The 15,618-nt window shown below is 47.7% G+C and overlaps 3 protein-coding genes across 3 annotated transcripts; all 3 read left to right on the top strand.

Annotated features, from left to right (window-relative positions):
* Positions 1–563: 563 nt before the first annotated feature.
* Positions 564–1,949, top strand: BT62DRAFT_902749 (UDP-galactose transporter; the record flags this gene model as incomplete). Its single annotated transcript, XM_043183503.1, has 8 exons — positions 564–620; positions 670–867; positions 919–975; positions 1,023–1,091; positions 1,148–1,324; positions 1,377–1,522; positions 1,573–1,689; positions 1,745–1,949. Coding segments are annotated over 8 exons (1,026 nt in total), but the record flags the coding sequence as incomplete, so codon positions are not given.
* A 2,036-nt stretch (positions 1,950–3,985) lies between these two features.
* BT62DRAFT_934905 (uncharacterized protein) lies at positions 3,986–5,564 on the top strand. The gene is made up of 2 exons (XM_043186819.1): positions 3,986–4,397; positions 4,446–5,564. Exons 1-2 carry the CDS (start codon positions 4,022–4,024, stop codon positions 5,426–5,428), a joined length of 1,359 nt encoding a protein of 452 aa, XP_043037174.1. The 5' UTR covers positions 3,986–4,021; the 3' UTR covers positions 5,429–5,564.
* Positions 5,565–6,736: 1,172 nt separating this feature from the next.
* BT62DRAFT_995925 (pyruvate carboxylase) lies at positions 6,737–12,129 on the top strand. The gene is made up of 28 exons (XM_043190552.1): positions 6,737–7,018; positions 7,074–7,172; positions 7,222–7,334; positions 7,387–7,511; positions 7,570–7,665; positions 7,720–8,157; positions 8,206–8,453; positions 8,500–8,610; positions 8,665–8,733; positions 8,790–8,906; positions 8,964–9,329; positions 9,382–9,464; positions 9,516–9,601; positions 9,664–9,668; positions 9,720–9,925; positions 9,990–10,126; positions 10,191–10,411; positions 10,464–10,503; positions 10,556–10,590; positions 10,643–10,660; positions 10,712–11,038; positions 11,094–11,140; positions 11,191–11,350; positions 11,407–11,569; positions 11,624–11,640; positions 11,694–11,754; positions 11,816–11,882; positions 11,939–12,129. The coding sequence occupies exons 1-27, from the start codon at positions 6,869–6,871 to the stop codon at positions 11,860–11,862; spliced, it is 3,585 nt and encodes a 1,194-aa protein (XP_043037175.1). The 5' UTR covers positions 6,737–6,868; the 3' UTR covers positions 11,863–11,882; positions 11,939–12,129.
* The last annotated feature ends 3,489 nt before the right edge of the window (positions 12,130–15,618 follow it).

Genomic DNA, 15,618 nt, shown 5'->3' on the forward strand with positions numbered 1-15,618 from the left:
CCATATCTAACTATTTTTGTAGTGTCAGTCATTGCTACAACTTACCGTTCTCTTTCCTCAAAATTCCACGACTGGACTCGAGGAGTCAGTGTACAAGAAAATGAATGCAGGAGAACATACGCAGATGTTGTCAAAAGCAAAATTGGAGTAGCAATATTCGAAACTTGAATAAACAGCTTTACTTGGAGGAAATTCGAGTTCGACTCAAAGACGATGACGTCATCGGATGTATGTTGCTGTTTATCTGAAATGGATGTAGCGCGCTCCACGTTGTCCATTGTTGATTCTTTTCTCTATCATTAATTCGACCCTCCGGGGGACATAGACCAACTTTCTTTTTGATTTCCTTCTTAATTCACGACCGATACGCGTTTCTGTTGTTGAAGCTTCGACTTCCAGGCTGCAGCAGCGTTCATGTCCGGAAAATCCGAGGACAGGTTGGAGCGAGACGTGGTTGAGATGAGAAAATCCATTGCCAATGGCGGTGCCAGTGAAGGAAGACACGCATCTTCAAGTGTGTTATTTTCTTTCTTTCAACCCGTCTGGCTCATCTGTGTTTTGTAGTTCCGCCTATAGTTTGCTATTGTTGCGCCTCCATTGTTATGACCCTCGTGAACAAGGTCCGTTGGCCAAGTTTTCTTGAATAACTGACTCTGAGGGAAATGATAGTTTGTCGTGTCAGGCGCAAACTTTTCGATGAACTTCTTGCTCCTCTGTATTCAATCGACTGTGTGTGTCGCATGCGTCACTGTTGTAAAAAAACTCGGAATTATTTCCTTTCGGGCATTTGATATGCAAGATGTGAAGGCGTGGTTTCCTATCAGCTTCATGCTTGTCTTTGTCATATACACGGGTTCAAAGAGCTTGGTGAGGTAGAACAAGAGACACTGAAATCTTTTCCTAACTTGGGCGTTCAAGCAATACCTCTCGATCCCAGTGTATACTATCTTCAAGAATTTGACGATCATACTCATCGTAAGGACCACAAGGGTTTGTTATTATCTGTCTGACATTCTCGCTAGGCGTATGGCGAAGTTCTCTGGTTTGGGGGACGGGTATCTGGGTTGACTTTTGTCTCGTTTATATTCATGGTAAGTCCTGTCCCCCCCCCCCACGTTTTGAATCTATCCAACGCCTGTTTATAAAGGTCATATCCTCCATAATAGCTGCTTGGTCTGACATCTCTATGGCCATGGAAGATGCTACATCTATGGGGTTCAATGACGTTACCTTGGAGAACTTAAGGTCGATGACCGGCGCCGTACAGCATCTGAACATTGGTTACTTTTGGATGCTGGTAAACTGTTTAACGAGCGCGGCCTATGTAAGCACATTATTCCCAAACCACATATCACGAGTTATCAGTGTCTATCCAGGTCCTCACGATGCGCAAAAAAATTAAAGTAACGGGCTTCTCCGACTGGGATTCTATGTTCTATTCCAATCTTTTGTCAATACCAGTCCTCTTAGTTTTCTCTATGATCGTGGAGGATTGGGGCTCCGAAAGTCTCGCTCGTAACTTGTGAGCCCACTAACACCACGTATGTATGACTGACATCCAGTTTTTGATAGTCCAGCAGATACACGGCACATCCTGTTACTGGCCATTGCATTTTCGGGCGCGGCTGCCGTTGGCATCTCGTTTACTACTGCCTGGTGTATCAGAACGACCAGTAGTACGACCTACAGGTGAAGATCTCTTCCTTTGAGCGTGATGCTTTATGCTCATATAACATGTCAACAGTATGGTGGGAGCTCTGAACAAACTCCCTGTTGCAGCTTCTGGGATGTTATTCTTCGGAGACCCTGTGACGTTAGGATCTACATCGGCCATTGGTGTAGGATTTTTTGCTGGTGTCCTTTATGCGGTGGCGAAGAACAACCAGAAGAAGGCAGAGGTTCGAGGACAAGGTGATTCGGTCATTCCTTTAACCAACCGCAAACCGTGATTGGGTGGCAAGATACGCTACGCATGCCCTGTAAGGGTAGGACACTTCTGCAATCCATCGTTATAGCGTCGGTGGAGACATAGACCTACATAGTATTTATTTTGGAATCCATCGGTAAATGTCTTGCCACGACTTTTTCTCTAATGCAGGCTCATGCACAGCAATCATATGTTGAGAGTAACGAGCCACGACTGTAGGTATAGCCATCAGGACTCTAAACTTAGAACTAGTTACCGGTACAGTAAATTTTCGCCGTCTTCACGGCCACACATCTTAGTGACCTACTGCCTGCTAAGATGTGAGTACTATACATTATTCTTCACCTTTACTTTACTGATTTGCAGTAGATACATTCTCCCTACAGCTTGATCCCCACCATGTCCCTTCTTAAGCCCTGGTCCACTGCCAATATCATAATCAACATGTTCTCTAGAACAACTTCGAGTTGAGCTGTTTGACGATGTGAATAGCCCTAGCTCAGCATCCCTTGTGGTTGAAAAGTCTTCCACCCTAGTCTGAACATTCATCTGCGTGTTTCAAACCTCGTCAGAATAATAAAGACAACAGATATTGACTATCATCGTCAAATGGCAGTGTTGTATCTAGTGTTCAAGTGTGCCGTCTTGGTCACCTCGGATACTCAGCATGTAGTTGAGCAACTTGAACAGATAACGAGGGACATACGCATTTCTTAAGGGACAACAAGGATATGGGAGGATGACCTTCGTGTTTCGGAAGAGCAGATCTCTACCCCCCTGCTGCGAAGAGAACCAACAGCATTTTGACGAGAACAGAATGTCATCTAGATATTTAACACATGTCTCAAGCTAGGTTACAATTCAACTTATTCCGTGAAGCAAGACCCAGGAGATTCAAATTGGGATGGTAAATGTGGTGGTAGATACCGGAAATATTGAGGTTATGGAGCCATATAGCGTGTGCATGTGACCGTTATTGCAGAAATGAATATCACTCGCTCCATGAAAAGTGCCCTGTAAGGTATCGTACGTGAGCCTGAAAATAAGAATGACGTGTAACTGCCGTAGCCAATAACAACCCAGTCAAAATTTGCGCTCCGGATGGAGCCAACAACTGGTACCTGCAGGTCCTTGCTTCAAACTCCTTCGTGCAAGAGAATTTAGGGGCTTCGCATATGCCTGATCCCTATCCCAAGATAGTCAACAATGGCTAGGGATAATGGGGCTGCAGGGATGCGACCCCGCTTTTGCAAATCAGTCGCAGGAATCACCGAGGATGTGTGCGGGAGCAGCGAGCTTTTGCAACATGCTGAGCTGTGCGTCTGAAAAACAAGGGAAAGAAAGGACCCCTCGATACCACCGCTGAGAAATTCAAATGCAAAGTAAAGAAGAAAATACAAGGCATTGAAGAAAGATCAAATGCTAAGTGCCGGTGGTGGTCCGGAGTTGCATGGATTTAGAAGCAGTTCGAGATAGCACGTGGAGATGTGTGTAATGTCAGGAAAGGATAACATTGTACTGGGCGCTCGCTGCATTCTGGGAGTCATTGTAAAGGCAGTTTTCTTGTATAAAAGATGCTATTGAGGAGGAAGGTCTTGGCTCGCAACGATATCCTTCTTCCTCAGTCAAGAAGTCCAGAGACACGTCGAGGAATTTGAATGGGTGACTGTTTTCTGATACGAATGGAAGCCGGCGTGAGGGAATAAGGGATTGGCCTGTTTTGGACGCACAAGGCAGTGGCTAGATTTGGAAGGACCCTGATATCTGTTAGATCTTGGAACTGTGTGACTAGAGGCTGCAAAGACCAAGACCAGCAGAGAATTAGGATGCTATTGGCAGGAGAACCCTTAGCGAATATGTGTAAATTTCCTTGGAAATGTTTTCGTTTAGATCGAGTGTTGATCGGGGAGATCGAGGAAGGAGATGCCGAATGATGCCGAAGTAGATCAAGTAAGTATCCGGGGGTCTGATGTCAGGCAAGAGAAGGTATAAAGGGCTGAGAACAATTGGATTCGTTGATCCCCCAATTCGTGTGAGCCCTCACCCATTTACGCCCATCTTTTTACCTTCTTTCTGTTACCTTCCCTTGACAGCATGTCTCGCCATCGCCTGAGCATATCCCTCGGTGTCCAGTCCTCTCGCAGACGCTCAGCAGCATCGCACAGCTCCTACGGCACTCGTTCACAAGGCCAGCCCACTCAGCAGATATCGTTTGCACCCAACGTTACCCCGGTCTCGTACGATCAACCTGACGATGATGATATCGTGATGGCTGACGAGGAAGGCTCTATCTTGTTCCCTGCGAGCACAGAGCCGCGCACAGAGCCGAAGCGAAAAACAAAGTCGAAGGATCCGAACCATATCCCGCGTCCCGCCAATGCATTTATGCTCTTCCGTGCTGACTTTGTGCGCCAGAAGCATGTCCCCGGCAGCATCGAAACTAATCATGGGAGCTTGTCTAAAATCATTGGTATGTGTCGTCTTTCTGTTGTCGTGGCTTTATCTTATGTTCTCCTAGGCAGCATCTGGCACGGCTTGCCTCTTCACGAGAAAAAGAAATGGGATACTCGCGCCAGGCAGGAAAAAGCTCGCCACAAAAAACAATATCCCGATTACCAATTCCGCCCCGTACACAACAAGAACAAGGTAAAGGGCAAGCCCAAGTCTACCAAGAGCAAGAAGAAGTCGGCGCCTAAGAGTCGCCCGACTGAGGTCGACGAGAAGCGTTGTGAGGACGTGGCCTCACTGCTGCTCGGTGGGAAGAAGGGTGACGAACTTGCAGAGGCTGTCCGTCAACTGGATCAGACTCGAATCACCCTTGGCCTTGTTGGCCGTAGGAGTTCGAGCGTCCCGCCCGAAGTAGACTTTGCGGGCGGTCCGATCCAACTCCCGTTGCTTTTGTCTTCAGATAGTCTTCCTCGTCGTCCTTCCTCAACTCAGCCGTTCGTTTATCTTCCCTATCCGCCTCCAGTATTCGAGCCGAGCTACCCAGCGCCTTGCCTACCCGAAGTCAACACGTCTCTCTTCGCCCACCTTAATCCCTTTGCCGCTACTTGTCCGCCACCTGCACCCCTCCAGAACATGTCAGTCTCTCCGTTCGAGCAAGTAGAGTATATTAGTCCTTTCGACTGTCCTCCTTCGCTAGCTTCCTCTTCGGTTTATTCCTCCTCGCAAGGCTCATCCCAGGGCGGCTCGTCTCAGGCTTCTTCTCCAGGTCCTGAGGAGTTGCCGGTCTTCGCCCCCCAGCCTCAAATGCCTGCATTCGATTGGATGCCCAAGGAGCAGAGGATGTCTCTTGCAAACATACATGACGTGACCATGGTGCCCCAAGATACGCGCCTCTCCATTTCATCGCATTTCGGTCGACCTTGGGAGGAGATCAGTGATGAGTGGTCGAGGTTGACGCTCTCTAGCGGTAGATTTTCGTTGAGCGACGTCTTGTTCAGCGCAGAGGATATGTCGATGGGTGCTGTACCTGATTTCAGTGAATTTTCCAATTAATCTCACAATGACTTTTTCCTTCTTGTTTTACCTGCTGTTCTTGTTATAGCGTATCTATTAGCCTACATTTTTACATGTATCCATAGCTTTTCTGCTCACCTCATCACAATCCTGTATCCTCCTCATCTTATCTACACGTATCCTAGATCTTGTTTATTGGCCTGGATGGCCCCACTGTATTCAAATGTTGACCTTTGAATGAAAATTGACACTTGTCGCACTGCCTTCTCGCATAGTTTCCGCTTGCAATTGTATTGAACGTAGGCCAAAAAAAAAAAAAAAAAAATTACGAAAGAGGTATAAATTACCTGATGTCGAGCCCGACCGACACTAGATTTGGCAACCGAGCAATATCTCATCGTAAATTCATTTGCTCACATTCGAATCCTTCGCGGCGTTGGGCATGGTGTGAGCAATGCCGAGCGTATGGGAGGTCTAAGTTGTGAACGTTGGGAAGCGTGTAGATTCCGTGTTGTTGTGAGCTAGTCGGAGCGGAGGAAACCAATGAATGATCTGGTCGAGGCCGGCGAGTTGCTCCCATTACAAATGTCTGGATGCGAAATTTGATACTTGAATAACGTTTCATTACGGTTGCTGGTCCTTATCATAGATTGAGCCATTGATGACTGTCGGAACTGAGCTGGAAAGTGAATTAGCACTTTAACATTATTAACGACTGTGTTTCCCGTAGCAAGTCGAATTGCGCAGCTGTTCGAGGAATTACTTTTTCCATACGATGAGACATTATCGGCATCCTGAAGTCGTTTGCGTCAAGCACTCGCCAATCATCAAAGCAACGTTGCCGTGACGGGACTATCGCCTGCGAGTCGTTGGTCCTTGGCAGCCAAGAAATGCTCGGCGTCTACATGCTGGAGTATTCGGAGAACTGTCTGGAATGTAGAGCGTTGCCGACTCGCGTTCATTTGACACCATTTGTCTCTTTAATGCCGGTAATTTTGGACCAGGCTTGATGCAGCGCGTCGCTCTCAAATCCCCTAAAGACTGCCGTTCCTTGCCCTGAGGCTGCGACACCCAATATTTCCGTAAATATTATATGGTCGCCCAGCTGACCCCAGCTGACCCGAAGGATGCGCGAGATACTCCTGACGGACGGCGGCGCGGGTTTGCGCATAAAGTTTACTCTGGCCAGTGCGGACTGCGAGGTTCCCCTAAGCTGGAATTATTGTCGCTAGCGGCTACACTGTAGTGAGACGGGGATGATGCGGGGCAGCCGCGTTATTGCCGTCGAACCAGTGGCGGCGACCTTATTTTATATAATTATATTTTTGATTAGATCGCCATCAGTATCAATGCCACACGAGGCCCCGATACCAAATCACCCCCCCCAACGGAGCTCCTTTTGACCACCATCATCTTCTCGACGCCTTTACCTCTCCTTCAACGCGTCGTTTCCTTCTTTTCCCATCTTGATTCCTTACCATGACCACCCTTCATCCCCCAAGGCTCGCTCCAATCTTTGCTGGCACCCCCAGCGCTCCGGGTACGCCCGTTCATTCCATCCAGACGATGAGGAGGAAGTCCGCTGGCCATTCCGGGCCTTTGACCAAGATTCTTGTTGCAAACAGAGGCGTATGTTCTTTTTGTATTCCTTCAGGTCACTCCGTCTGTACTCTAGCATATCCAGGAAATCGCCATCCGTGTATTCCGCACTGCTCATGAGCTGGCAATGCACACTGTCGCCATCTACTCGTATGAGGATCGCTTATCTGCCCATCGTCAGAAGGTACGCTCTTCGTTGCATCCATCTGGCATTTTCACCTAGGGTCTTCTAGTCCGACGAGGCATACCAAGTCGGCAAGGGTCTAACTCCCGTTGGCGCCTACTTGGCCCAGGACGATATTATCAGGATCGCATTGGAACATGGTGTCGATATGATCCATCCTGGGTACGCCCTTCAGCTTTTGGTATAATACTAATTCTCTTATCATCGATCACAGCTATGGTTTCCTCTCCGAAAACGCAGACTTTGCGAGGAAGGTTGAACAAGCTGGCCTTGCTTTCATTGGACCTTCTCCAGAAGTAATCGATGGTCTGGGTGACAAGACCAAAGCCCGAACACTTGGTGCGTCTTATTCTCTCGTCTCGTTTCTCCACTAAGTCTGACACTGATGGTCGAATAGCTATGAAATGTGGTGTTCCCGTTGTTCCCGGAACCCCAGGACCCGTCGAGTCTTACCAAGAGGGAGCCGCATTCATCCAAGAATACGGATTCCCAGGTACGTTCCTTTTTCTCGTGTAGAACTGGGACAATCTCTCATCACCATCCACAGTTATTATCAAGGCTGCCATGGGAGGTGGAGGTCGTGGTATGCGTGTCGTACGGGAACAGTCTGACTTTGAGTCTTCGTTCGAGCGTGCTGTTAGTGAAGCCAAGTCTGCTTTCGGTGATGGAACCGTGTTCATTGAGCGTTTCCTCGAACGTCCCCGTCACATTGAAGTCCAGCTCTTGGCCGATGCCCAGGGTAACACAATCCATCTATTTGAACGTGATTGCTCTGTACAGCGACGTCATCAAAAGGTTGTGGAGGTGGCGCCGGCAACTCATCTCCCCGAGGAAGTCAGGCAGGCAATTTTGTCCGACGCGATCAAGCTAGCCAAGAGTGTAGGGTACAGAAATGCGGGGACAGCAGAGTTTTTGGTCGACCAGATGGGACGACACTACTTTATTGAGATCAACCCGCGTATTCAGGTCGAACATACGATCACCGGTGCGGTTTTTACTGTCAACATTGTTCATTCGACTTATTCTTGTCTAGAGGAGATTACTGGCATTGATATTGTTGCCGCACAAATCCAAATTGCGGCGGGTGCCACATTGCCACAGCTTGGCCTTACCCAAGATGCAATCACCAAGCGGGGATTCGCTATACAATGCCGAGTTACCACTGAAGATGCTGCGCAGAACTTCCAACCCGATACCGGAAAAATTGAAGTGTACCGAAGTGCGGGCGGCAACGGCGTTCGTCTCGATGCATCCTCAGGCTTTGCCGGTGCCCAAATCACTGTGAGTACATTGGAGTGTGACTTGGACACGGTTCACTAGTTTTCAGCCTCACTACGACAGTTTGCTTGTTAAATGTACTGTCAGCGGTACGACATACGAAGTCGCCCGACGAAAGATGCTACGAGCCCTTGTGGAGTTCCGAATCCGTGGTGTCAAGGTTTGTGTTCCGATGCGTATTTGAATTTACCCCGATAACGCGTTTGGTCTCTAGACGAACATTCCCTTCCTGTTCCGACTGCTCACGCATGACATTTTCATCGGTGGTAAGACCTGGACCACGGTAAGATCCCTATGATTTCTGTAGAGGTTTGCAGGCGAATTCAAATCCCTTCTCAGTTTATCGATGACACCCCCGATCTCTTCAAGCTAGTTCAAAGTCAAAACCGTGCCCAAAAGCTGCTTGCTTATCTTGGAGACCTTGCTGTCAATGGCAGCTCTATCAAGGGACAGACCGTAAGTACCATCTTTCTGACTTTGACACGATAAAGCACCGACGACGGATTTCCGAAGGGCGAACCAGGTCTCAAAGACGAAGTGGTTATCCCTAAATTCCAAAGCCGTGAAGACCCTCTCAATGGTGCACCCCTTGATACCACCTATCCTTGTGAAGTTGGTTGGAGAAACATCATCGTCGAGAAAGGTCCAGAGGCGTTTGCGAAGGCTGTTCGCGAATATCCCGGAACTCTGATCATGGACACTACCTGGCGTGATGCCCACCAGTCTTTGCTTGCTACCCGTTTGAGGACTATTGATATGGTCAACATCGCCAAGGAGACGAGTTACGCACTGGCTAATTGTTACAGTTTGGAGTGCTGGGGTGGTGCCACGTTCGACGTGGCTATGAGGTTCCTGTACGAGGATCCATGGGAGCGATTAGTAAGTACATTGGGTCTCCAGGGAATTGGCTCTAATGACGTTGATCATTTAGAGGACTTTGAGGAAGCTCGTCCCCAACATTCCATTCCAAGCCCTCGTCCGTGGTGCCAATGGAGTGGGTTACACCAGTTATCCGTGTGTATCTTTGCAATCGTATCCCATGTCGTAACTTACATTGTTTCTCAGCGATAACGCAATCTACGACTTCTCCAAGAAGGCTGTCGAGAATGGACTCGACATCTTCCGTGTCTTCGATTCCTTGAACTACTTTGGTAAGTTTAAAATTAATAATCGTGTATGTTCACCCAATGATACCTCTTATTTTCCACAATAGAAAATGTGAGCAGTTGATATTCATAGAAAGAGCACCTTTTCTGACACTGTTTGTAGATGAGACTTGGCATAGATGCTGCGAAAAAGGCTGGTGGTGTTTGTGAAGCTGTTGTTTGCTACAGCGGAGATGTTGCCAGCCCCACGGAGACCAAGTATACCTTGAAATACTATCTCGACTTCGTCGACCAATTGGTCAAGGAAGGAATCCATGTTCTTGGTGTCAAGGACATGGCCGGTTTATTGAAACCCGAGGCTGCCAAGATGTGAGTGTCCATCATAGCTCATACGAGAAACTGTCTGCTCACCCTATTTTCTCGTTTTCCCAAGCTTGATTGGTGCCATCAGGCAAAGACACCCTGATCTTCCTATCCATGTTCACTCGCACGATACCGCGGGTATCGCTGCTGCGAGCATGATCGCCTGTGCTGCGGCAGGTGCTGATGTCGTTGACGTTGCTATAGACAGTCAGTGTGTCTTCTTTCTCTATGTCGCACAGTTGAACTTAGGTTCGTCTTTTCTGTGCGACAGGCATGTCGGGCTTGACGTCCCAACCATCAATGGGTGCCGTTTGTATGGCACTTGAGCAAACGTCTCTTGGCACAGGCATCCGGTTCGAAGACATTCAAGCACTCAACTTGTACTGGAGTCAGGTTCGTATGTTGTACAGCTGCTTCGAGGCTAACGTCAGGGCTTCCGACTCGAGTGTCTTCGATCACGAGATGCCAGGTGGTCAATATACCAACCTCATGGTACGCAGTCGTTAACCTCCCAATTATCAATGATTAAGTGGTCATGTGTTAGTTCCAAGCTTCTCAGCTCGGCCTGGGGACACAATGGACCGGCAAGTGTTTCCTCTTCGTCCCTCAGAAGACGGTGTCCTGACAATCGTGCAGTCATCAAGCAAAAATACATTGAAGCCAACGAACTGGTAAGTTGATATCATATTCTCGGTAATATGCGCTGATTAATGTTTTCAATAGTGCGGAAATATCATCAAGGTCAATGGCACCACCAGTTTGGTCTGAATACAGGTGCTGACTGCCCTCAAGGTTACACCGTCATCGAAGGTTGTTGGTGACTTTGCCCAATGGATGACATCCAACTCGTTCACCAAGAAAGATGTCCTCGAGCGTGCGGAGCATTTGGACTTCCCGTCATCGGTCGTGGAATTCTTCCAAGGTTATCTTGGACAGCCTGTGGGAGGATTCCCTGAGCCTCTGCGCACTCAAATCATCAGGAATAAGCCAAGAATTGACGGCCGTCCGGGCGCAACTATGGAACCCCTGAACTTCAAGAAGATCAAAGCGGAGTTACGAAGCAAGTTCGGTAAACATATCACAGACGCTGATGTTACTTCGTATGTGATGTACCCGAAAGTATGCTATTAATCGATTCTTGTTTTTGGAGATATATACTAACCAGGACAATTAGGTGTTCGAGGAATACCAGGGATTTATTGAGAAGTATGGTGATCTGAGGTGTGTCCCTGGAACGAATTGATGTTGCATCGCTTGACTCGGGTTCTCAGTGTCATTCCCACGAGATATTTCTTGGGTCGCCCAGATGTCGGCGAAGAAATGCACATCTCTATTGAGAAGGGAAAGACGTTGATCATCCGTCTTATGGCCGTCGGACCGGTGGTCGAAGGGCGTGCTCAGCGCGACGTTTGGTTCGAAGTGAATGGAGAGGTACCTGTTACTTTTCTTCACTGGAGACGTGCCGCTGATGTACTGTGGTATTTCAGGTCCGAGCCGTGTCCGTGGAAGACAAGAATTCTGCTGTTGAAACGGTTTCGCGGGAGAAGGCGACCACGGACCCAGGTTCCGTTGGCGCTCCAATGTCCGGAGTCGTGGTGGAGGTAAGGGTGAAGGAAGGCCAAGAGATCAAGAAGGGAGACCCCGTTTGCGGTGAGTGAATTGAATATGCCAAGACATGCTATTTTCTGATTTGAACATGTACAGTACTGAGTGCTATGAAGGCAAGTGCGATGCTTGACGACTTGTAATGTTTTCCCTGATCAAAGAACAACAGATGGAATCTGCGGTGACCGCGCCGGTTTCTGGACACGTCAAGCGGGTGGTTGTTCAAGAAGGCATGTTATCTCTATCGTTCTGATGCTCAGTCAGAGCTAACGATTCATTCTATTCGTGCAGGCGACTCCATCAACCAAGGCGATCTCACGGTCGAAATTGTACATTAATGCACCATATAGAGAAGTAGGTGCGCCTATGTTGGACCATGTTGTCGGAACAAACCTTAATGTAATCTTTCTATAGAAAGATGAATTGTACTGTTAGCTACCTTGTTGTAAATTGTGACGGAATCAAAAACTCATTCTTGGCTTGGTCTAAAACATACGGTGCTGGTCATGTCATTTCCTGTCAGTTTGAAGGATCGCGTCAAGATGATTATTGGTACTTGGTAGCTGATTCCTTTGGTTGTCATGTGTCGCAGTTTTTGGTGACGGATTCCGCTGTTTCTGTATTGCCGGGATCGAGATATGACTAGTACTCAGCACCAAAAGTTCCTCAAGTGATTCTCAGGTTGATTATCGAGGTAAAAATTAAACGAAATGACATATGTCGACCTTCGCCTCTCGTTTTTTTTTTTAGATTTTGAGGTCATAGGAAGTCTAGGGAACGATGATCGCAAGGCATATGGTGTTGCAGACCATACCGTACATGGAGGGAAAGGGGGTGAATCCATCTGCCCAGATCACTTGTGCTTGCACGGATCTCAGCGAAGCCTAGGGAAAGTACAAGTCTCCGAAGAAGCGGGTCCGGGTGCAATGATACTTAGCCATTGTTCAAACCTTGAAAGGAGTACTATTGCGACAGAGGGAGCATCGGAAGCCACAATCAGAATACTAGTACGCGCGTGATGTCAGCGCTGGAGATCCGGATTTTAGGAGACTTGGTCGCATTGTATTCGGATATATAGAAGCTTAAGCAATCCCGCGGAGGATACAGAGAGCTCACCGAATCATGCGCCTAGGTGGAGTAAGGTAGTAAGGTATGGAATCCATGGAGGACCTAAGGCCCAAGTATGTTGTGTGGACCAAACTTTAACTACTCTATCTCAAGTATTCCAACTCTTGAGCTTTGCCGATTTTGTAGGGACATTTATAGAGCAGGTGAGCGAGAATTGTCACACAGAAGGAGATGTGGAATGAGAAGCTTTTGGCAGGAACGTGAACGGGAAGCTTGGCAACTTTGTTTCGGCTAGGGTCACACCCGAGCCTCCTCAGCCAGTGAAAAATTGACGTTCCATTCTTTCTGAAATAAGCTGCAGCTGAGCGGTGAATAGGCGACATAAAAACAATGGCGGCTACAAACGACGAAGCAATTGAAAAGAGAGGGGAGGAACCCAGGGCGCGGTACAAGCTACAGAGACTTGGATATGGTAAATACCAATAATGAACGCTTGAGCACTGACCTAGCTAGAATCGTGTGCGATTGATGGAGAAATTGAAAAGACACTAGCGATCAGATCAGGGGCCGAGATGAGGGCGGTTCCTCTGAGGTTCATTGCTGCCAGTAGTGAGGAGTCTACTTTCATTTGTATTTTTGTCTTATAAAGTCAAGGGCGGCCAATCTATGATATATTGATGTCTATCTCTTTACACTATAGTATTTATCTGGATCTTGCATAGATTCTTACGATAGGCAGCATGACGACATGCCTGATTGTCTTTTCAACAGCTACATCAACCTGCAACCTCAGTCCGTTCTCCACCCAACTCGGACATCCCGATCGGTAATATGGGCGGAATTGTTTCCTTACAACGTAAGTACTTTTGCGGGCTCGTGGGTGGATCATGTTTTTTTTAAAGTTCGAACTTGATGGTAGCGTGGTTCCACAGTAGTCTTGGATGCTGCATCTTGAAAGTGTTTTGTTGCTGTGATGAGTACGATAACTAGCGGCGATATATATACTCTACACGAAGTATGTGCAAGGCCTTTACGGCAGTTACCAATATGATCACGAGAGTGAATAGCAAAGGTCGTGCCGCTGTTCCGCCCCAGTGGACGATGGGATCCGCTTAAATGGCACTAAAAGTGGGTCAGTTATAGGCAAGTATGGCTGCGGTGCGCACGACAGAGTAAAATAAAAGATCAGCTGTTATCCATCCTAAATTCAAAAGCTGTTCATGTTCGTGCACCAATTGCAATGTAGATGACTGACGAGACTCGCCACATTACGGGATAGTACACAACCTGTAACTTGACTGACTTGAATCTCGAAATCATTTTGCAGAGATTGGATGAACGATGAACGAATTTTAAATTTAAAAGGTTGCTGGGTCTGGCAGATTGCGAGATTATTACTGTTGGAACAAAATAGTCTTCTTGAATTCCCTGGAAAACCCCAACTAGTTCATGTCGAGCCCAAAATTTTGGCGTTGGATGAGACACTTGCTTAACTCAAGCCATCCATTGGCTGATATTTTCAAACGATTGGATTGCAAGCGTGAGGGGTGACGTGAGTCAGTGAAATATGTACCCTGGTCTGTACAACTTTATTTCGATCAGAGAAGATGGTCAAGTGCGAATTCCGACGAAATCGACAGTGTGAAAGTTGTGTCGGGTGCCACCAAGAAATCGCTTCCTCCAGATAGAATTTTATTGGCTGCTTTGAAGGAGAACTCTTTCCAGTCGTTCTATATAAATCCAAATCGTTATCGAGAGGAATACGGGGCGCGAAATAGGAATTCGGATCGGGTGGCTGTGTTTCGGATCACTAGGATCTCCCTCCCGTTTCCCTCCCTTCTCTGCGTGAAGCTGGAAGGTTCACACACACTGGAATATCGGCTACGAATAGCTGGACTGGAAATTTTCTTCATTTGTCCAGAATAAAGTTGGGGCTCTTTCAACATTCTCATGTCAACATTCTGATCAATCCGAGAATGCAATTCTCACACAGTGCGATTCCTCGATCAACGCTCAGTTTCTTCGATTCAGATACAGCTAGATCTCACTTGGGAGCTGTTTTGAAAATTTCAACCCAATGATCAGGTCACGTAGCCTGTTCTTTTCTACACGAATTTCGAAGATTTGCACCCGTTTCTCCGATATCGCGGACGTGGGTCCTGCCTGTATGAGGCCGATCTAACTCTCCAGCTGAATGCGGACATATGGATCAACATTGTACACCCATTCAACTCGTGCGGGAGGAGCTTATGGCACCTAGACTGATTGCTGGGCCTGCCGTCATTCTTCGCGTTTACGGCGTGTCGGTTTCCAAGGGCAAGTTGTATATCATCATCATCATCATCGAAAGAAGACGAAAGACCAGAGTATGATGTACGTGAGAGAACCTTGATGCGAGGGTATGCTGTTGAAGTATCCAAGCAGGAAGGCGATGCTCTTTAGTGTCCAATATCTCGGAGAGGCGGTGGACTGTAGTGTACATAGTGCCGGTATATTTAACTCTAGTAGGGTGATGCTTAGTATTTCCGTATCCAAGGCTATTCCTGCGTGCAAGTGAATGAGAAGACCAAGAAGACGTCCTGATTTGCTACTCATGAACAGGGAAGCTGATGGTGTGTGAACCGTTACTCATGGTCCCACCTTCGAATTCTCAAGAGGCCTGGGTACGTACCGCGAGTTGTGAAGACTGATCTTCTCCGGACGGCGGAGACCGCACCGCAGTAGGATCTCGAGCTAATCAGTTGAGTGCTGTCGGTGTTTGTCTGGCGATGGGAAAACACCGTCTGCCCGACCCGGGTCTAAGGCGATCCGGGAGTCTCCTCTATTGCATGAGAACCGTAGCGGATGGAATGCCTTCCAGGAACTTTTATAGCTAGCTATTCATAGTGTAGATCAAGAGAATCGGGGGGGGGTCTTTATGGCTTCACGCGAGGACGCCGACCCGCAGCTAGATCAACAGGGTTACTGAGGGGACTACACCAGAGCACTAGCAGCTTGAAGGATGATTGTACTAGGTTCATCGACGG

Source organism: Guyanagaster necrorhizus, assembly GCF_019112545.1.
Source record: "Guyanagaster necrorhizus MCA 3950 unplaced genomic scaffold BT62scaffold_22, whole genome shotgun sequence".
NCBI classification, from domain to species: Eukaryota; Fungi; Basidiomycota; class Agaricomycetes; order Agaricales; family Physalacriaceae; genus Guyanagaster; species Guyanagaster necrorhizus.

Coding starts and splice junctions, on each gene's coding strand:
- BT62DRAFT_934905 (XM_043186819.1), top strand. CDS start 4,022: ATGTCTCGCCATCGCCTGAGCATATCCCTCGGTGTCCAGTCCTCTCGC. Junction 4,398..4,445: donor GAGCTTGTCTAAAATCATTG/GTATGTGTCGTC, acceptor ATGTTCTCCTAG/GCAGCATCTGGCACGGCTTG.
- BT62DRAFT_995925 (XM_043190552.1), top strand. CDS start 6,869: ATGACCACCCTTCATCCCCCAAGGCTCGCTCCAATCTTTGCTGGCACC. Junction 7,019..7,073: donor TTCTTGTTGCAAACAGAGGC/GTATGTTCTTTT, acceptor TAGCATATCCAG/GAAATCGCCATCCGTGTATT. Junction 7,666..7,719: donor CCAAGAATACGGATTCCCAG/GTACGTTCCTTT, acceptor CACCATCCACAG/TTATTATCAAGGCTGCCATG.